We start from the raw sequence: 22,990 nt of genomic DNA, 5'->3' as shown, positions 1-22,990 counted from the left end.
CAGTAGAACGGAATTCATGCTCGTAATAATACAAATTTTTAAAATATTCCGATCATTTAGGGATATGAATTATTCATTTATTGTTTGTGATAAATATAAAGGTCAGTATGAGTATGAGGATTATCTCTCCTATGACAGCGTTCGGTTGTCATATCAGTTCCAATTCACAGTATCTCGAACACTCGTATTAAATCCATTGCAATCATAAATACACTGCAGCCGTAGTTGAAAAGACTTTTAAGTATTCAATTGTAACAAAGTTCTGAATAATAATTGTAGCAATATAGTAAAAATTCTGTCGGTATTCGTCCAACTCCGCTCATTTCCGTGATACTCATTGTTGGATGAATTGCAGGCTTAATAATGATACATATCTATTCGACAGTCGTGAGTTGTGTGGCCATGGCATTGTCTGTGAGTGCAGTTCTTCCGACCCTATACGAGTACTATACAGTTCCCAAAATAGAAACAGGATTGTCTGCCAATCAATCCTACTTCACTCTCAATGGACGGAACATTAGTCTGTACAGTGGCACTTTGCACTACTTTAGAGTTCCGAAAGCCTACTGGAGAGATCGTTTGAGGAAAATGAGAGCTGCTGGTTTGAACACTGTTGAAACGTACATACCATGGAACTTACACGAGTTCGAGGATGGCAAATACGACTTTGGTAAGGGTGGATCTGATATGCAGGATTTTCTAGATGTCAAAGAATTTTTCGAAATTGCTAAGGAAGAAGATTTGTTCGCTATCGCTCGTCCTGGACCCTTCATTTGTGCTGAATGGGAATTCGGAGGTTTTCCAAGTTGGTTGCTGAGAACCAAAGACATAAAAGTGCGTACCTCTGATCCTAAATTCATGAAATACGTTACAAGGTATTTCAACGTATTACTTCCTATATTGGCTTTACTCCAATTCTCCAAAGGTGGTCCTATTGTTTTATTCCAAATAGAGAACGAATATGGCAGTACCGAAGGTAACGGCTTCCTCCCCGATAGAGTATATCTCCGCCAACTCGTGGATATTTACAAAAAGAATGGTATTCGAGAACTACTAGTATCTTCAGATAGTCCCACGGCCCATGGGGATAAGGGATCCTTACCAGGAGTACTTCTGCAAACAGCTAATTTCGCAGGTAATCCAAAAGCTGAATTCGATAAGCTGAAGGAGTTACAGCATAACAAACCCACGATGTCTATGGAATTCTGGTCAGGATGGTTCGATCATTGGTCTGAATACCATCATACTAGAGATGATGATGATTTTGGTAAGGTCTATGAACAAATTCTGACTTATCCTGCTTCTGTCAATATGTATATGTTCCATGGAGGTACGAGTTTCGGTTTTCTCAATGGTGCAAACGTAAACAACGGAGCAACTGACAACTCGGGTTATCAACCAGATACAACCAGTTATGATTATGATGCTCCCCTGACAGAAGCTGGTGATTATACTGAAAAATATGTTATAGTGAAAAAACTACTGAAGAAGTACAATAAAGTAGTGACCAGAATCCCAGTAACGCCAGCTATCGGCGAAAAGATTGCATATCCTAAAATATCTGTCGAGAAAGAGATGTTACTTGATGATATTTTAGCCAACATACACAATTCGGTATCATCCTCGAATCTGATCTCAATGGAAAACCTACCAATAAACAATAACTCTGGACAAAGCTATGGATACATCCTTTATCGTAAGGAAAATATCGACCTTTCGCCTAACTCTATACTAACAATCGAAGGACGAGTATGTGACAGTGTTGTAGTTCTTGTGAATGGTATGCTCATATCTAAACCCTTGTCATATACAGAAGATCTCAATGGTTTTGGATTCTGGAGACTGAAAAACTCGAACCTTACTTTAGGACCAAGAGGATTAAAGAATGCTACTGTAGATTTGCTGGTAGAGAACTGGGGTCGAGTTAATTTCGGTCTCCTTCCCCAGTTCAATCAGTTCAAAGGTTTGTGGCAAGGAGATGTGCTGATCAACAAACAGAAAGTTACTTCCTGGAAAATATATCCCATAGAGTTCAAAAAATCTTGGAATAACAATCTTGTTGGTTGGAAACCATTATCCGAGAGGTGGGCACCTGGACCATCTTTGTATAAAGCAACCTTAAACATTAAAGAAGCAAAAGATACTTTTATTAACATGGAAGCATGGACCAAAGGCATAGTAGTAGTAAATGGTTTTGTCCTTGGGCGATACGCCAGAATAGGACCTCAACAATCACTTTACCTACCGGCACCTTTCTTGAAGAATGGAACAAATTCTATTTTCGTATTCGAGCATTATATGCCAGCATCTGAGATCAAATTCTGTAAAAGTCCTCATTACAAAACGATCAAAAAGAGAGGCATTCAAGGAAGAGCGGCATTCAAAAAATAATTGAAAGATAAGAAATACATATTTTATTGATTATTATTGATGCAGTTTCCCATGATGTGAATGAACCGAATAGTAGTTACGGGTTATCACAGTATATACAGATAACAATATTTATGAATTTCAATAAAGATAAATGTTCTCATATGTCTTTATAATAATCTTCCACTTGACCAGTAGAATACTCATGGAATTCAGTCCCGGTAAATGAAGATTAATTGAAATTAAAATTTAATTTATTTATTATTTCTTTGTATTTTAATATCAACTATGTATCCATATCAAAAAATATTAATAATGGATTCCACTACGAATATGAATACTCTGCACTCAATTATATTAATGGATGTCTGAAACGTTTTCAGTTCCAGGGGCCCTGATTGAGTTTTCATGTAACATGTAACATATTCATGAATTTTCGAACCCATTTATCGATAATATCGCTTTGATACCAATTTAGTGATGCATTTCAAATACAGAGAAATAATTTTTATTATGTATGATATTGAATTCAATTGTACCAAAATATCATTTTTGAAATACACAATACAAAAACTTTTGTTATTATTTACTTCTTTTCACGAACTTTATCATTTTTTGTGGTGAAGAAAAAAAAATCAAACTTTGAAATACTCAATTAAAGTTCCGAAATGTAAATAATATTGTGAAAATCTACTGTAAATTCAAGAGCATTGTTTATATTTTCCCATATATCTATCATTCAATATCCAAACTCTTAGAAAAAATTTAAAAATATAAATTAGATGATATGATAAATTTTTCTCTTAGGCTATTGAAGGAACATTGTATTGAAACAATCAATCTCATCAATTCCCAAGAAATATTTTTTTTTCGATTCCATAATTTTTAGTAATTGCAATCGATCATATTCTCGAGAAAAGGGTTATCACTCCCAGTTTGAGACCCTGGTCTAAGAAAAAAAATATAAATGACCTTAATTGAGAAAATCACTACCTGAAACAACGATGGCATACATTTGGAAAAATTGCCTCGATGGATACCGAGTAGTGAAAATTCTTATCGCAATGTCCATCCATCAAGTGTTTCGTAGGTATTTTTTTCATTTTTTGGATTTCGGAAAAATCTGGGGAACAAACCTGTAATAAAAATTTTTGAATTGAAGATATAGTGTTTCTATAAAATAAATAATTTTCCTTCATAATCTATAGAAAAAAGGTTATCATTTCAAAGGAGGATACATGTAATCAATATTGTCATTATGAGTTACCTTGGAGTGGATAAAAAGGTTTTGAATGTATCTACATTCTACCTGATACCATTCAAATTTTGCCATTTTATCACTGGAACCCAAATTCTCAAACCATGCATTTATGTATTTGTTGATAAAATAATGGAATATCGAGACGAAATAGAATTATTTTGACATTTACATGATAAACACCCTGAAAAAGATTTTATTAAAATTGAAGAAATTTAATCCAAAGAAAATACGAGGTGAGTGATGAATCGACTCTGTGGCTGTTTCAATTATATTAAAATTGTTATTTGACATTTCAGCCTTGAAAAAAATTACGCAAGGTCCGAAACGTTGGCGATGTATGAATAAGAGACTAAATTGAAGTTTTCCAAACAATTATTTAACCAATAATGGAATATGTTATCCTTTTCGAGTGAAAACCTCAAAATTTTTTTAATAGTCATCAATTGAATCAATGAATAATCTGAAATCACAGTGGCGAGTATTATTTTTTTTTGTTTCAGGATGGAAATAAAAACATAATTGAATTTTTTATTAATAATTATAGTATGAGAAGTATGTAGTAGTATCACAGCTATAGTTGCCTGTTTGCAAAGTTGCTCCCACTTTTTTAGGCTTCAAACTACTGATATTTCATAAACTGAAGACGAATCAGGAGATAAATCATAAAAAGCTTTCAACTTGTCATGACTTTCCACTGATATATCCTTATCTCCACCTAAAACATCATAATGAACATCATTTCGAGGAGTTAAGATTTGTATCATTTGAAATATTAATGGTAATATTTCAAACCTTGAATTCATCTGCATATCTCTGAATCTTGAGTAGCCTACTTTCGAAAAGCGAATCATTTTATGTAGCTACTCTAGTTTGAGATAAATTAAACGAGTTACTTCCATAAATATTTTGAACAGATATATACTTTCCAGACATGATTTCTTATATCATATTTTATGATTTTTATTCATGATTATTCAAGTTGAATACTTCATTTCAGTATACAATCAATTCAAAGATACGTTAATCGGTCTGCAATGCACCTCAAATAATTTTTTTATCAAATTTTTTGTTCAAGAAAATATAAATATACAAGATACTATTTGAGACAGATATTTCATTCCATAATATCTAGAAGTATCGTCACTTCGTATGGAAAAAACAATCGCTACCACTCCTTCTTGTCGTTGTCATCATGATGATTAAGAAAATTGATGTTACTAATTTTATCATGTCATTGTATATTGTTGAAAGAATTGAATATTAAACGAATCATCGGATGAAACAATAAGTACTAAGTGTCCAAAACAAATAGAGCCTACTCTTGTCGAGATAACTAGTTCGATAATACTACTTATATTACTGCAACAATAATGTAACAATTTTCAGCTTGTTAAACTCAGAATCCTTTTTTTCGTAACGTAAAGCTGATATTGTTACATACCCTATTTGGGGAGAGAAAAGTCATATGATTAGCAGCATGATAACGAATTTTTGCCGATTTAATCGCTTTCAAAATAAAAGATTCTGCATAATAGGCGCAAAAACTATGTAGTATTGAACTGAACAGTCAAAATCCGAGCGGAACTATTTCCCTCAATTCAAACTGAGCACAATGATTCTGGAGAGTAATAGAGCAATGAAATCGTGTCTTCGAAATAAGTGTCATCGATAACCATTCTGAAATAAATCAATTTGACTTGAGCGTTTTAATTTCTATTTCGTGAAAGTTCAGTACACTCAGGTGCAAAAAACGCAACAAGTTTTTATTTGGTAAAATTTGAAGTTTTCTTGTTATTTTCAAAATTCCATCAGTACCTAAACTGTATATAACATTATTAGTTTCAAGTTGTATATTCAATATTTTGTTAAATACTATTATTAGTCACCATACAAGGTTAATCAGAAATTTGTTGTTCAACACTAATTTTGAAATATCCTGTGGAATAATTTCGTGGTAATTTTTTTTCAAATTACCAGTTTTCATCAAGAACCATTCCTTTTCAGGATTTTGTATTTTGATTCATGGCTTTACATGCACCTTTTTAGAGTGACAAATAAACAGTTTACCCAATTTAAAAAGTTTAAAATTTTTACAATATGGCTTTGTTCATTGTGTCATATTGTCAGTGCGAAAGCTCAGTTTATGAGTCTACCAATGAGAATGCAACAATATGTTGTTCAGTTATAATGATAATCAATCAGTTCAAAATTTATTTATGCATACTTATTGAATTCAAGTAAAAACTCTGAACAAACCGATTCTACTGTAACGTAAATTAAAGAATTTTGTTTTTTTCAATTAAGATTAATATTTTTTTATTTACTTCCTGCATACGTCGGTTCAAACCATAGACGTATCATAATGGGATAATGAGTCTCTATGGTTCATACTGAAGATTACGTTTCGACGCTTTTTGAGAAAACCATTCATGACAAGTTCATTTCACTATTAAAAATGAACTAGTACACTTAAAGCCATTAACCAAAAAAAAAAATATTGAAAAGGAACGGATCTTGATGAAAATTGTTAATTTGAAAAAAATTTTACCCCTAAATTATTCCGCAGGATATTTCAAAATAAGGGTTCAAGAACAAACTTTTGATTAATCGTGTATAGACCAATGAGCCAAAACTTAACAAAAAATTGAATATGCAAGTTGAAATTGATAATTTTATCAACAGTTTACTGAAAAAATCTTGAAAATTGAGCAAGAACACTATAAGACTTCAAATTTTTACTAAATATCAACTTGTTGGTATTAGAGTATTATAGATAGGTGATCACAATTGGCCACCGAGATCATCTGATTTAAGACCTCTACATTTTTTTTTGCGCCACACGAAAGATAGGATCTATGCCAATGCTCCACAATCGATTTTAAAGATCTTGGATATATGGAATTCGTGAAGTTATCGAGGACATACATGTCATGAAAAATATTATAGAAAGAATATGGTGCTGCAAGCGTAGCTGTGGTGGCCATTCGGCTGATATTATTTTCCATCGCTAATGATATACATTTCTCTTCACAATGACATAAACGTCCATTGATTTTCCTTGAAATATAATCGTTTTTTTAATATCAAAATGAAACCTCTTATTGAAAACCTTATCTATACAGTTATAATATATCGATTATATCCAGTGTGAATCATCATTGACGAAATTACTGCGAAGAATGTTATGGAACTCTTCACGCAAGGAAATCAATCATTTTCTTTTAGATCTTTCATTGGGCGTTTGACGAGAAAGTTCATTTACGACGTTCTAAGAGAGCATGAGTTTTAGATTCACATTTCTTAGTTTTTTCTAGTAGGTATACTACAATGCCTTATTAATCTTATCCTCTGAGTAATCAACATAGATAGAGGGAGCATATGTCATTTTCAGTAAGCAAATTTTGTCCCCAAGATGAACTATCAAATTTGACATGAAGCGCGCGGAAATGTAAACATATCAGTGATACGATATTTCACCCAATTCGCGAGTTTCTCCACAAACAACGCACTTCTTATCATTCCATAGTTAATCAACGTTTCATATGAACTCAAAATATATTGAAATGAATACCTAAATATATCAGAAATTCAGAAAAACAAACTTCAAGCGCGCCAAACGACGTGAAACAACCGATGACACTAGGAGAGCAAAAGTTGCCAAACCTTGGATTTCAGCAGGTAGATACAAAAAATAATAAATATTCAGCTTATTATAAATTCGATAATTAGGGAAAATATCGGATTCCAAATATTCAAATTTGCATATTTAATCGGGAATCACTCAAATAAATACAGGGTGTCCCATAAGTGGCACGTCACAGTGACACCGGAGGTAGGTCAGCTAAAGAGGGACCTAACCAGCCTAACATGACCCCAGTAAAAGTTGCATGGTTTTCGAGTTATTACCAAATTACGTTTTTTAGTGAATTTTCACCTTTTTTAACATTGTCAGGGTCAGAATTCTGCTGGAAAGCTCTCGAAGCTTATTTTTTTTGTTGTAATGGAATCTTAAATAGCTATTTAAGATGACATGAGTATGGTTCTGTCAAAAAGTTATGTGGATTTCCGTAAATTAATGGATAAATCTTGATTTCAATTGCTAGCAAAACGAGAACTTCGACTTTGGACACCTGCTGTGAAAAAAAAATCCTTGAAACAAAACGAGCAAGTAACATCAAAAAATTTGGCATTTTAGACAGATTTAGAAATGGTACAATACACGAATCTTATGCCCATAAAACTAGGTATTTTCATCATTTTACCGATGCCCTACTTAACTAAGTTAAAACTAGGAACCCCGCTATCAGGTAATTTTGCCGCTTGCAATGACATTACATTTGATACCGGGCTTTGTTATTATTTGTTAAACTCACAATAGGGAAAAAGATGGATTAGGGGAAGCGAAAAAGGAAGATTATTGAAAAAAAAGGTAAATTAATTTAAAACAGACTTAACTTTCGATTATTCATTTAATTCTTAAATCTAACTTACAGTAAATGTTCAAACTGTTTCCCTCGGACTCTAATGCATAAATGACACCGTTTTATAAAATTACGATTCAATTTTCTTAAACTAATTTCCGATATGGTCCGGGCTGCGTCGAATACGCGTTCACGCAATTCTTCCTCGCTTCTTATTCGACGCAGCCCGGACCATATCGGAAATTAGTTCAAGAAAATTGAATCGTAATTTTATAAAACGGTGTCATTTATGCATTAGAGTCCGAGGGAAACAGTTTGAACATTTACTGTGAGTTAGATTTAAGAATTAAATAAATAATCGAAAGTTAAGTCTGTTTTTAATTAATTTACCTTTTTTTTCAATAATATTCCTTTTTCGCTTCCCCTAATCCATCTTTTTCCCTATTGTGACTTTAACAAATAATAACAAAGCCCGGTATCAAATGTAATGTCATTGCAAGCGGCAAAATTACCTGATAGCGGGGTTCCTAGTTTCAACTTAGTTAAGTAGGGCATCGGTAAAATGATGAAAATACCTAGTTTTATGGGCATAAGATTCGTGTATTGTACCATTTCTAAATCTGTCTAAAATGCCCAATTTTTTGATGTTACTTGCTCGTTTTGTTTCAAGGATTTTTTTTTCACAGCAGGTGTCCAAAGTCGAAGTTCTCGTTTTGCTAGCAATTGAAATCAAGATTTATCCATTAATTTACGGAAGTCCACATAACTTTTTGACAGAATCATACTCATGTCATCTTAAATAACTATTTAAGATTCCATTGCTGGTTAGGTCCCTCTTTAGCTGACCTACCTCCGGTGTCACTGTGACGTGCCACTTATGGGACACCCTGTATACTTCATTCAATATAATATACATTCATAACGATATAGTAAATTGTGAATTTGAAAATAAATCACAATCCTACAACGTAATCTAACCATGTTGGGGACATGTAAAAATTGCGTATACTGCCTCTATCTATGTTTATTACTCTATGATCTTATCAATATTTCCAAAGAGTATAGTAACTGATTCCTTACTAATTGCACTTACATTATATGTGCGAAATATCTAATTAGGAAGGTACTAAGGCAATCGCACTACTTCAAACAATGTATGAGATGATACTCACCTGTAATGATTGATAATTGCTTGCTTCTCGCTCTGGTAGCATTTAAATGTCATGTACCTCAAGAATATTTCATTTATAAGAAGTTTAATTCCATGTTGCAGTTCTGCTATGTGGTCCGTAATTGTCGTGGTCATTGCACGCACGAGTGCTCTTTAATGGCTCTGCGTATTACTTCAAATTTCTTCTTTTCTATTTTTCACACTTTCCTCGAGTGTGAATGACTGGCAATCCAGATTTTATGTTTTATGATTGGACATTTTTTTGCTTCCGAAAGTAATTCAGTTTTTGTCCTGATCTTATTATACCGAAGCAGAAATTAACACTAAATGCTAGATATCAACTCGGCCTAGTTTTCAACTTCATTTATGCTTGAAATGAACAAGTAGTAGGTCGAGTGATCAATTCCTGATTGATATTGTATTTTTTGTATTATCAACAATTAAACGGACTGCGCTAGAGAGAATATCGAATATTTTTTCGAGTGTAAACTTCATCGATGAAATAATTTACCTGAAAATTCAGCTATCGATATACCTAGTGCTGAAATCAACCAAAATTTCGAAAAATAATACCCAATATTTCTGTAATAATACATGGGTGATTCACCGCGATGGCCTATCTGACGTTTATGGAAAACTAATCATAATTTTGTGCTGAAAATTTGCATAGTGGTGTTTGAGACAATTATCTTTGCCTCTTAAATATTTGCAAATCTCTACAACTTCAGCTTATACCGGAAACTTACCACTACTTCATTATTTCAAATGGAATACCTAGTATATTATTGTATCATTGGATAGCTTTTTTGATGACAATTTCAGCAATATACCATAACTTGGGTAAAAACTCAACGGTTCAGGATTTAATGAGATTCTCATGAAAAAATGGTGGCGGTAGGGAATCACATTTTTTGGAATATTTCTGCAGAAATTTTTTTTTTCGAAAAAACCTTTTTCGTTTTTGTTCTGCAGATACGTATTATTATAAGACTGTTTGCTGTTTGGATCAAAAATTTACAAGGTGTTTATAAGAAGATCATAAACTTGGGCAACTCAAATTCATCAAAACTCAAGATTTTCAAATTATAACCTATATTTTTTATTATTTCAGTTTTTCATAAACTCCTAAAAAGCAATCGCAGTGAATCACTCTGTATATTCGACTGGGTGGAAATTCACTTTGTAGACGTAAAATGAACACTCAATTCGTTATTCCAAATTTTGACAGGATAGTAACAAAATTTTGTTTCTAAAAATTGTAGAAACGTTCGTTAAACGCTGCGTAGATTGAAATGAGGTAACTTGAAACTTCAATAGATTAATTTTCGATTGAAGGGATTTTTCGTTCAGATTTTCTGTTCAACCTGCCAAATATACTGATTCAAACCAAATTAAACATTATCGTTTCTGATTGAGTTTGAACTTGACATTAAGGGGGAATGTCAATAACATCTTTTATTCAGAAAAACTTTTACTGGAGTTATGTGTTAATTTTTCAATTTTTCCCGGAATTTTCAACTCATCATAGAAAATTTTAGGTTATTGCAGGAAGTGTAATTTAGTTCAACTATCATGGTTTAATATCTTTCAACTATATTCTATACGCCTATGTATAGGGGAAATGCGGACAAAATGACATACTGATGTTTTGTTTTTCAATCATATATTTTTAGTTATTGCAATAAAACTCCCATTTTGGTGCTGAATACCAACTTTGGTTAATTATTTTATGTTTTTTAAGCTGAAAATTGAATTAAACTACAAAAATAAAATATATAAGAAATTATTTTGACTTCTAACAAAATCCATTTTGTCCGTATACTAAGGACAAAATGACATATTAGTAAAAGACATAATGACAAATATAATATTTGAATGCAAAGTTCAAAAATATGAAGGTTTTGGTTCTCGAGACAATAGCATACGATGTATAAGCCCAGTGAAAACGCCGCATGCAACGCAGCCACTGCCCACCAGGTATGAATAAAAAAAACGTCATTGCAATAAATGCAGGGGCAGTCATCGACATCTTCATTTTTATTGTTAATTCGAAACGGTTCAATATCAAATTCTTCATCGTCAACGACTTTTTTATTTTTCAACGGCTTTGTTTTTTTTACCACAGGGTTTTTTTATCATTGAATAATATTTCAGTAATTCCTTGTTTCTTCTTCTTGTGTGCATTGGTCGCAGCAGATTTAGCCTTGGTTTTGTCAAAATGAGGGGTAAACGTGCATTTCCGAGCTTTTGGCTTCCTTATGCCTTGTCACTTAGGAAGTGGTGAAAGAATTTCAATGGGAAAGGATATCGTATTTTATACATCCCATACGTACAAGATACATACCAGAAGTTCTCGTTATATCACGTATGGTACGTGCAAAATGAGTACAAAACAACATGAAAATGAGCTCATTAGTTTCACGTGACAATTAATCAACAAAATTCCATATTATTTCCAAAAATATATTTTCTTGACATGTATAGGACAAAATGACATACTATGTCGTTTTGTCCATCAGGATAGTATGTCATTTTGTCCGATACAAAGTTTTTATGATATTGAAGCATAATTTCAAAACAAAACTAATATCCATCTTAAAACTTATACATATTATTACGTTATGATGGTACCAACAAGAATACATTAAAAAAACAATGAATATTGTAATGACACTCTCCAGAAGCAATTCAGAAACCAAGGGAACAAAAAAAATTCAACCGACCTAAACACATTTGTAGCTATTGCACCAGTGAAACAGACAGTAGGATGTCAATTTCTTCGCAAGATTGCCATCATAACTAGCAGAAACTGAATCACTATGAAACCCCGAGCTATACGGCGCCACGTTTGAAAAAATCTAAAAGTTCATTTTGTCCGCATATGTCGTTTTGTCCGCATTTCCCCTACTAGATGTTTTTGATTTTCACAAACGAAGGTATACGATATTCTTATATTTTCCTCATGATTTCAAATCAAGTTACTATCTTCGGAATTCTTTGTTCGCATTGCCGGGTAAAGTATTTACAAAATACGAACGGACGTTCACGATTAAATTATTTGTAATTATTTACCATTTGGCAACAAAATCTCAAAACGACCCTAAGTGGTTACGAACACTGAAAATCGATAGAGACTCCACTGCTATATTCAATCAAAAAATGGCTAGCTAACGTAGAACTTGAAAATCCATTTCCTTTTTTCATTCCTTAGATTGATTAAGACATAATAAGTGTTGGAAAAATCAATTCATGCCTCACGAATAACGTGTTCAGTTTTAGTTTTTTCAACCTATATTCGGTTATGCCAGCTTGCTAGCATTATTAATATGGAAATGTGTTGGACTGTACGACTTCGAGTATAATATAGGTGGAGCACAAGTTTCATTCTCTATCAAAGTTGGTGACAAAGGGGTTTTACCGGCTCTTCATCCTCAAAAATCGTATATGTCCGCTTTGTACAGTCTACGCCCGTTTTAAGCTCTTGTACCGTTCAGTACTCCGATAAAACAGGATTATACTCTCTTGATCTATAAGATATGTGGGAAGATTAAAACCCTCCTTTGTCGTTTTTCGACTTGTCTATGCCTCATTTACCGTTGCTTTGGATCAATAGATCGTCCGCCCCCAAATTTCATTGTATCACTTCCTTGATATGAATATTTCATACTAGATAATTTCGATTTTTATACTTTTCTGTGATAGGAAACAACATTTAGGTCATTATTTTACTTATTATAAGAACATCAGCCTGTTTACGTTAATCATTAATTCTGAGAAATACCATTTTGCCTGGTATGATTCATCAATTGAAAAGATAAATAATTCGAGAAAAGCAGCAACGTGATGTCACGATGTTTATCATTAACACTTAAATCTTGTAAAATTTGAAGTTGTTACTTATTCATTAAGAAGACTACAGATTTTGCTTCGGATGATTTTTTTCTCTATATTTTCAATGACCATTTCAAGAGGAATTTCCCTAAAACACTTTTTTGTCGGCTGATAACCGACGTTAATGCCATTGTTGGGCTGCGTAGTAAGCAGAAGTAGATGCGAAATATACAAAATACAATATTATGTCGTACTTACAAACAAAAAAAAAACATTGAAGAAATCAAATAGTCACTCAACACTTCAAAAGTTTCTTTTCCGCGATCTTCTTGAATGTTTTTTTGAACTCCAGCAGTAATCTGCCATCATGTGCATGTCCCACCTTCCTTGGTAGCGGTCCTCCATAACTTTAATATCTTGATGAAATCTTTCACTTTGTTTCTCACTCATGTTTACTAAATTTTCTGGAAAACGATCTAAGTGACTGTAAATAGTATATTTTAATACTCATATTAATAGGATTTGAAACTATTAAGCATCTTGTTAATCATTTTAACATAGTTTTGAGCTTTATGTTTGCCTAGAAAATTTTCTACTACTGCAACAAGTGATGTCCTAGATTCTCGTTCAACTTGATTCATTGAACTTATGAAGGCAGGATCCTTAATTACTATCCCTGTTTTGAGTTTTTCTGTGCTCAACTGATGCATTTTTACCCATATGTATGCAAAACATGACCCATTCTCATTAAGATTCTTTACAAATTGCTTGATTAAGCCCAACTTTATATGTAACGGAGGAAGTACGATTTTTCTCTTACCTACCCGAGTTAGGGGATTGAAAGGGTCAGTTGAGGTACCTTATAGGCAATGGGTCCACTATTTATATATTTTCCTGGAATTTACTCGATTACAGACTGACAATAAATCCATTGTAATGAGTATATAACAATTTTAGAACTCTCATAAATGAATATATTGAATGAAACACACATTTGGTGTGTCTAAAAAAATAGATCTGATAGAGAAAACCGGATTGCTTGTACAGATTTAGCGTCCCAAATAAAGTTAAAATCAGCTCTAAAAACCCAGGCATCAAAAAAAAAATTTTTTTTGTCCTGTGTTATTATACCTATAGGTAGGTACTCAATAAACAGAGGAAATTGAGTTAATATTAATCAAAGAATTACCTTTGGAGTGAAAATGCAATTGTCATAAAGTTGAAATTTGTGCCATTAATTTTGAAACATTCGTTATAATAATATTAATAATTAATATTAATTAATAATGTAGATAAAATAATTGAATGCCGCTTGAAAACCATTGGACATTAGTTATAAGTACGATATCATCGTACATCGATCAGTATCAGCGAATTAAAAAATATCAACAACCTACATAGAACACTCGTAAAAATTTCGGAGAATCTGATAAAAAAACGGAATTTTCCGTGAGTAATTTCTGCGAAAAGTTTCATGTTCGGAACTCGAAATATTTAGAAATTCATGAGGAATATTACGAATATTCATATTCACAGATATGGTAACTCGAAAGAAATTCCTCTATTATTCCAATGAAACGCTAGAAAATTATTCCACTGAACGAACGTCTTTTATAAATTTATATAGAGGCTCTTCCAAAAATAATGTTAAATTGAAATGGAGGATTTTCTATGGAACTAATCATCTCAACTTTCCAAATAGAAATATTTGTTCTCAATGATTATTGTTTCTTCGCAAAGAATCATATTTTCAGTTGCCCCCCAACACAAAGAGGGTATAGATCAAGATTCATTTCTTCCTTTGATTTCAACTCGAGTCACTGGTAAAATCATATTAATTAGTTATTCTAATGGCCATAGCAGTCGATGCCTTCATTCAAAGTGAAAAAAATGTTATTTCTTCTATTTATAAAATCGCAATTATCTTGAAATTGGATTTGAATAAATATGAATTTTGTCCTCCATGTTGAATGTGATCAGTTTTTCTGATTTCGTCAGTGCCGTGAAAACTAATGGTCCATGCTACCCTCTTGGCACGCCACTGGTGGCAACAGAAATCGCGATTTTTCTAACAAATAACACAATAACAATAACACAATCATTGAAAAAAAAGTTCTTAAAGTTTTCCATAAATAACATTTTGAAAAAAATTTCATCTTAATTTTTCGAAATAAAGTTTCGGGACTCTCTGTATATATTATTCCGCATTTGAGCGATATTTCATCATCCCCATTGGAACTCAGAGAAACAATAAACCGACAAAAAGGTACGTGCACCACGGTTCCGCTTCAGGTGTATTGAAGAAAGACCGCAACTTCCTAAGCTCTTGATGGGTAGGGCTGCCGCCGGCATGCGTCGGCGATCCGGCAGAAAGAAGAGGATATGGATATTTATTTCAGGTTTCCTGTCTGCGGCGACTGCGTTTTTTAATTCCTCCCTCTTCCTGAGGAGTATTTGATGAATCACGTTTAATTCACTTCCAAGTAATGTAGTAATTTGCTTTAGATATGGTTTCTTCGGATATCGACAATTGATGTGGTTTCCTTAATCACTGTAAGTCCCCCACTGATTTCTGTTTTCCAATATTTTGAATTTGAAGGACTATATCATATTTACAAACAAAAATGTTGAATCCATCATGATTGTGTTTGTTGCGCTATCATCATAATGGCACAAGAATAACTATGGCGAAAAAGGACACGATGCAGAGATTACTCTTCCTAGTCAATTGAAGATAAAGGAAGCTTCGAGGTAACAAGATTTTGGTATCTTATTTCGAAATACCTGCTCGCAAAATATAGTTCATATGGTTTTATACAACTTCAGTATCGTATCTGCAAATCCTTATAACAACATTAACTTCTTCAATTCTGGTGGAATAAGGTGGATCGAAGAACGAGTAAGCTAAGTGCTACACTTATTATTACAATGAATCAATTACTTGTAGTTGTAGAGGATCGAAATAGAAATTTAATGACTGCTGCCTGGCCTAAAAATGCTAGAATACGTATTGCAGAAAAGCAATTTGCAGATTAATCCTTTTTCTCTAGGGAAATATTAGCTCAGAAGTTCTTAGTAGTTTGAATCTCCTCAGCTTATTCGCAAAAAATATATAAAAACTCAATATTTCATAGTAATGAAAAATAATATTATATTTAATAGTTTGCGGTAGTAAACCTGCGTGTGAGAAATTTATGGCATATTATTGTTTCCCAATTACTCTGGATTACCAGTTTAAAACTTTATTACATGAATTAATAATTATTTTCTCCCGTAACCTACATTAATGTACTAAAATGGTTATGAAGGATATAATTCCAATTTCATTTTTTCTCTCTAAACGCTTCAAAAAGTTTTGAAAAGTTACGAACGAAAAAAATTAAATCCTTCATCGTACGTAGTCCAGAGCTTTTCTCGAAAACTTAAAGAGCTACATGCATGAAATTTGAAACAATAAAACATTTGCTAGCTCAAAATCCAGGACATTCGAAGGCTAAAAAAACATGGAATGAAATGAAAATTCTCAAAAACATGACGACGTATAATCCCACTTAGTTTTTTATGTAAAATTTGATAGGCCTTCGAGAAGAGCATTTGAGTTTTCCATTCCTGAATGGCTCAGGCCGAATGATTTCAGATTATTTCCAATTATGAAAACAGGTGATAGTTTGCAGGATGTTTCTCTTTCAAAAAAGATCCACAAGAATGAATGTATGAAGCGCAATTGATAATTTCAGAGAAAACATTGAGAATATTTATTATAATACAAGTACAGAAGGCATTTACAATCTTCCACAAGTTCAAAATGCAAATCAAGCCATGAAGTGGCGGTTTTCTTAATGAACGAGTGTCAGATGGAATTGAGCCTTCCGTAAGAGTCTTATACATTATTTTCTTTAATTCTCTGAATTATTTTCAAATTAATGGAATATTTCTATAATTATCGTTTACTGATTTTTTAAATATAACAATGAAATTTTTGTGAAACTCAGATATTCCCGCACGATTATGTTCAACAAGGTATGGCAGAATAAACGGACTTGCCACAGAATTGAGGAATATTTTTACTTTAATAGATCTATATAATATAAATGTGAAACGCAATTAATTTTTTATGCAATCAACCTAAAGAATCATAGATATAAAATTAGCTACTCATGAATCGTTAGTGGCATTTTGGAACATTCAGGGGTTGAAGGTTAGATATTGTGTCTGCTTTGGGAAAGAGTCGATTTTATCTGGATTTAATGCAATTTTATTTGGAATTCAGTGGGATCTCTTGGAGACTTGGAGTTTGATAACAACTAGTAATTTTAGATATTGCATAGAGCTCTATATAATCTATCAGATTGCTCTTGGCAGATATGGCTAATGGCTCATTTCATTCATTCCGTTGTTAATTAATGAAATTTGATGGTATCGAAGATGATCGAAAATTATCTTCAACTAGTTAAGTGAATTTCCAATGGAATAATTGAACCTATCAAATTATTATGGTTTCCAACGTTTAATTAAACGTTCTCAATAGCCACAAATCATTACCACGCCTTTTCAATTATATTATTGAAATATAATTAGTTACAAGGTCACATATTAAATTGAATGGAACAATTACCTAGAATTTAGATCCAAAGAATATTGTGTTATTCCTAAATAGGTAATAATCTCCAAATATCATAAGTTCATTTAGTTAGAATGGTTCTACTAATTTATTGAACATCGTTATGATTCCATATAATATTATTTTTTTTATTTCTTCTGATGAAATTATCATTCCGTGGACGTCAGGGTCTGCTTGAAGCAATAGCACGTTGATATAATATGGTTAAACGTTATAATTTATTTAGTGAAATCCAATTAAATCAAACCTTAAATTTTGTGTAACTCAAAATAAAAAATTCTTTGTTGAAGTTCCTATATAATATTTTCGCTTGTTCAAAAGGCAAAAATAAATATTGAATCATAATACTTCAATGAAATCACTGAATTCCACAAAAAAGTAAAATGTGAAAGATATGTATGAAAAAATTTGTAACTTTTCATTTTTTTTACAGAGTCCGTAACCCATCCAGCGAAATCTTCCAAGTTTTGTGCACTCCTCCAACACCAAAACAAAATGGTTCCATGAGTGGTACTTCCTCACCTAGACGTGGTTCACGCGGTTCCGACTCATTCTCTAGGCTGTTTGGACAAGAAAATTCGAGAACCCCACCACGCAGAGCTTCCCTTACCAAACAAGGTTTGCATATTTTCTATCATAAGATCATTTTTCGACAGTCCACATGGCTACATGAAACAAATCATTTTAATGGCATTTGAGTTTCTATCTATACCTACCTAGGTATAATTTATCCATTTGTTGATTTACCTACTTTCAAAAACACTGAATCTTTTATACACTATTTATTTATATAACATATAAAACTATTTATTTATATAACATATAAAACTATTTATTTATATAACATATAAAACTACAGAGGTTGACATTCAGAGGTGAAGAAACGCTTCTATATTTTTTATTGCTTCCTAGTAGGTATAGTCGAATTTTCAATCATTCTTATTAAGTACAATACAAAACATATTAATAAAACAGAGGAAAATCACTAGAGCCTTTTGAAGGGTCTTCCATAAGAAGTTTAATTTTGATATTAAAAAAAAAACGAGTACCTCTCTAGGTATTTGTAATCACAGAAAATCAAATCTAATTTCTCCACAGTAGGTACTCTTGACCACGAAATTAAATGAATGCGCGTTATTTCTTTTTCAATATACTTCTTGAATTCTATGGTTGTGATGATTCGATCATCTTTCATAAGTCTTGATATTCTTATTTTATATCTACAACCAAAATCTCAATTCACGAAAATAGGGAATAATTTTTTTTCGCCGGACCGCAAATGGACAATTATTTTTTTCTTTCAATTTTGGCTTCTAATCATTCCATAGGGGGTCAAATGTTTTTTTTCTCGAACGATTCTGAAGGTTTATTATAAAAACAATGAATCAAAATGGCCATTTTTCAAAAGTAGAAAAAATGTTCAGATTGGGGTATATTAGAATTTCACTAGTTCTGTATAATCCCTTTCATACCCATAAAATTCATGCAACCGACAATTTTCAACCTGTGCTTTGACCAAGGATAAACATTAATTTCAACTGGGCGTGATCTGGTTTTACTGATATATTGGTTATTTTCCCAGTATATCCAGTCAAATAAACTAATAATGTTGAAAAATATTATTATTATACATTAAAATGTAGATTTTCATATGAATCGAATAGTTTTGAATATACTTATCTGGAGAACAAAATTTTGAACTGCCATATTTACGGAACCCCTAGTCAGATTTTGGCCTTTAAAAAACACTTAACCATATTCGAAATCCAAACCAACACCGAAATTATCTAGATTTTTCCTAAAAGAGTTATCGTGTTTACGAACGGTCATACCTGTTTGAATTTGATCTCGGATTCTTGTCCTGAATTTTAATGATTTAGTATCTTATTAGGAGTGATCTTGTCTTCTTCAGCAAAAATTCTTATAATTTTTTTTTTCAGATGTCAAGAATCGTAATCCTGTAACTGGAGACGGAGTTGATTCCTTTGACTCTACACCAAACAGAAGAAATAACACACCTCGAGTCCACAAAGGTAAGGCAAAACTCCATTCAACCAGATGTGTTTGGGGTTGACTTCTTGAGCATGAACCGAAAATATTATCCAACTGATCCAATTTTTAATAACGTTCAGATGAAAAAAAAATTGATTTATTAATAACCTATTAGAAGCCAATAGGTTTGATTTTTTTATTTATTTTACACTATCCTACAACTATTAAATGTTCTTTTTGAGGATAAGCAGTGATTGTCTGAAAATATAATTACTTTGAAGCAGAATGCTTTTGCAAATTTCTTGATTTAAAACGAACACCTCATCATCCTCTACCAACACACGACTCATCATTACCTGATTTCTCGTTTGAAATATTTGAAAATTGAAGACCTCATAATAATCATAAAATACTCAAAATTATTCACTTCATATTCATTTAATATTGTAATATTGTACGGGATAAAAAATGTGAGGTGGATTTTTCCTCATGTCTTTTTGACGAGGAGTTCTCAGTCAATTCTGATTAGAGGATTACGGTGTTTCATCCCGAGAAATCTAATGAGATCATCAATATAGCACTCAGTATCTCTACCGAATACATCTCCATAGTGGAACATGGTGACTTTGCCGTAGATCGGCTGGGATTATATCCCAAGCAATGCCGTTCTTCCGAGAGATGCGCAGGGGCGGATCCAGGGGGGGGGGGGGCTGCCCCCCCCTCGCGGACCTTAGAAATATGAAAGTGTATCCTGAATTACCGAAAAATATGTTCTCATTTTGTTCTTAATTTTTTTTTTCAATAGATAGCTTTAGTTATCTGCATTTCTCGTTTTATAAGTCCGATCGGGTTCCACTAAATGGCGTAAGAAAGATGAGATTTCGTTTTGTGATTAGTTTACTGAGTTTAGTTTGAGCGCGCGTTAAAGATGGACACTATAACAAAGAAAAAATATATTTATATTTGAGTTTTTCTTCGACAAATGTGAAAATGCGAGCCAAGCGGCTGAAAATTCAAATACTGTTTATGGTCTTGATACTGTAATAGCCAATCACGCGCAATTTTGGTTTCGTCGATTCCGTTTCGGTAATTTCTATGTCAAAGATGCATCACGCACTGAAGGCCAATTGTCGAAAATATCGACAAAATCATGCACAATTTCGAGTCCTGTTTCAATTGCTCAAGAGTTGAGATTGCACAAAAAGCCGTTTGGAACCATTTGCATAAGGCTCAAGAAGAAGCTAGATGTATGGTACCTCACGAGTTACCGCAAAAAACTACTTGGACCGAATTTCCATCTGCGAATCTCTGTTGAATTGCAACAGAATCACCTCAATTTTGAAACAGTTGGTGGCTGGTGATGAAAAGTGGATGACTTACGACAACGTCAAGCGAAAACGGTCGTGGTAAAAAAACGGTGAGCCATCGGAAACGGTCAGGAAGGTTTTGCTGTGTGTTTGGTGGGATTGGCAGGAAATTATCTACATGAGCTGTCCCCTGAGGGCCCTAAGGCACAAATGTTGACTCGGAACTGAACTGTCAACATTTGGACCTTTTGAAGGAAGCAATCGCCCAGAAGCGACCAATAGGAGAGGATTTGTGTTCCATGGGGACGACGTAAGGCCACACTCATCGATACTATCGATAGTGACTCGCCAGAGGTTCTTATGCATCCACCTCGTAGTCCAGACCTGGCCCCAAGCGATTACCATCTCTTGCTGTCCATGGCAAACAATTTTGCTGGTGAAATATTCGTTTCAACCTTAGACGACTCTCAATTTTTTGCTAATAGCGACGAGGGCTTTTATGAGAGAGACATACAATTAAAAATGGCAACAAGTTATAGAACAAAACGGCGCATCATATTCGACCTAAATCGGAACATTCTAACTGTGGTAACTGAAGACTTGATTTTTATGCAAAAATAATGATTTTTTTTCTATACCTCATACTTTCTTGTGCCCGAGTTTTCTCATGAAATAAATCTACATATATTCATGAAATTGTTTGAACTTGTTTTTGTACTGCAAAAATTTTGGACACTGAATATGAAATGAGTTGATGAGTTGCTAAAATACATCTTTTTACAAAAAAATACTCGACTCAGTAGGTACCAACAAAAAATTCCGCTATTTTGCTAATCGATATGAGCCGTGACTTTATATACCCCCCCCTCAGACATCGCCTGGATCCTCCCCTGGAGATACGCAACCCACGACGCCATCTTTCGGGCTAGCAAAAAGTCACTATGTATATCTGAATGTAAACGAAATTTCATTAAAATCGATAACCCACTGATTTTTCCTATTTCAGTATGTAACATGTATCTGGTACTAACGACAATTTCTTTTTGCAGAAAGGAACCCAGTAACAGGTGAAGAATACACTATTGTCAGCCCAGCAGTATCACCAACCAAATCACCACAAAATGGTTTCGCCTACACGAATGGTAATGCAAACTCCTTCATGAATGGAAATCACACGAATGGCGATGCCTAAATTCGAAAAACGAAAAATCCCTTCCTGTAATCACCCATTAATATTAATAGATTCTTGTATTCAACAGTATTAAAGGAGCTTCTTCCAAATTCGAAATTGAATTGAGATCTAAGATCTTCGGCTAGAAAAATATCAATCAATTGAAGAATTAGCTCCTTATAGCACCGATCATTCATTTTATTTAAAAGACTTTTCATTTTATCATTTCAAATAAAAAGTAGTCATCATCACTATAACCATGTAAAGAACTTAAATATATAGAATACATTATATATTGTCAAGTGAATTTTTCATCCACTGGAAAGCACTATTAAATATTGAAAAAAAAGAATGAAAATATTTATCGTAGTGCTTCTGAAACGTCCGTTCTGTCCCTAAAAGTGCCTAACCTTTGACCCTTTATCATTTAATGAAATTTTTCAGTGTAATGAATCATCCGTAATCATATAACCCTTTTTTTAGACTTCTATTTATATCATATCTTAGAAATGTAGTTTTATAGCAGTTACTTTCGATAGCATTTAAATTATCAAATTTTATTTAATGTTGTGCATTCTTATAATGTAGAAATAAATTTTATACCATATATTAACTATGTTATTCATTTAAATCTGAAGCTATCCTTTAGAAGAATAATCTATACCCTAAACGTGACAAAAACAGATTTAGATTACCAGTACCCAGGTGGAAAGAGGAATATTTTTTCTATTATTTTCATTTTCTGTCTGTATTTTCGATTTTTGAGCCCAGATAAAGTTCGACTCACTGATGACGAATCCGTCCCCACATTCGATTCCTTAACGGAATATTTTCATATGTTGTGT

The 22,990-nt window shown here is 32.9% G+C and overlaps 2 protein-coding genes across 2 annotated transcripts in view; both read left to right on the top strand.

Moving 5' to 3' along the window:
* The window catches only part of LOC123675879 (microtubule-associated protein Jupiter-like), a 100,875-nt gene extending 78,117 nt beyond the window's left edge, over positions 1 to 22,758 (top strand). The window contains exons 2-4 of the mRNA XM_045611425.1: positions 18,109 to 18,293; positions 19,616 to 19,708; positions 22,024 to 22,758. Of these exons, the coding sequence (XP_045467381.1) occupies positions 18,109 to 18,293; positions 19,616 to 19,708; positions 22,024 to 22,166 (421 nt within the window). The 3' untranslated portion in view covers positions 22,167 to 22,758. The remainder of the gene's footprint in view (positions 1 to 18,108; positions 18,294 to 19,615; positions 19,709 to 22,023) is intronic.
* LOC123675869 (beta-galactosidase-1-like protein 3) lies at positions 116 to 2,947 on the top strand. The gene has a single exon (XM_045611413.1). The coding sequence runs from the start codon at positions 364 to 366 to the stop codon at positions 2,389 to 2,391; it is 2,028 nt and encodes a 675-aa protein (XP_045467369.1). The 5' UTR covers positions 116 to 363; the 3' UTR covers positions 2,392 to 2,947.
* Positions 22,759 to 22,990: the final 232 nt, after the last annotated feature.

The sequence above is a fragment of the Harmonia axyridis genome, chromosome 1, assembly GCF_914767665.1.
Source record: "Harmonia axyridis chromosome 1, icHarAxyr1.1, whole genome shotgun sequence".
Taxonomy (NCBI): Eukaryota; Metazoa; Arthropoda; class Insecta; order Coleoptera; family Coccinellidae; genus Harmonia; species Harmonia axyridis.
Note: the sequence above shows the minus strand (reverse complement) of the source record. Positions and strands in the feature narration are given on the sequence as shown.

What these genes read in the sequence shown, in the direction of transcription:
- LOC123675869 (XM_045611413.1), top strand. Translation starts at nt 364, where the DNA reads ATGATACATATCTATTCGACAGTCGTGAGTTGTGTGGCCATGGCATTG.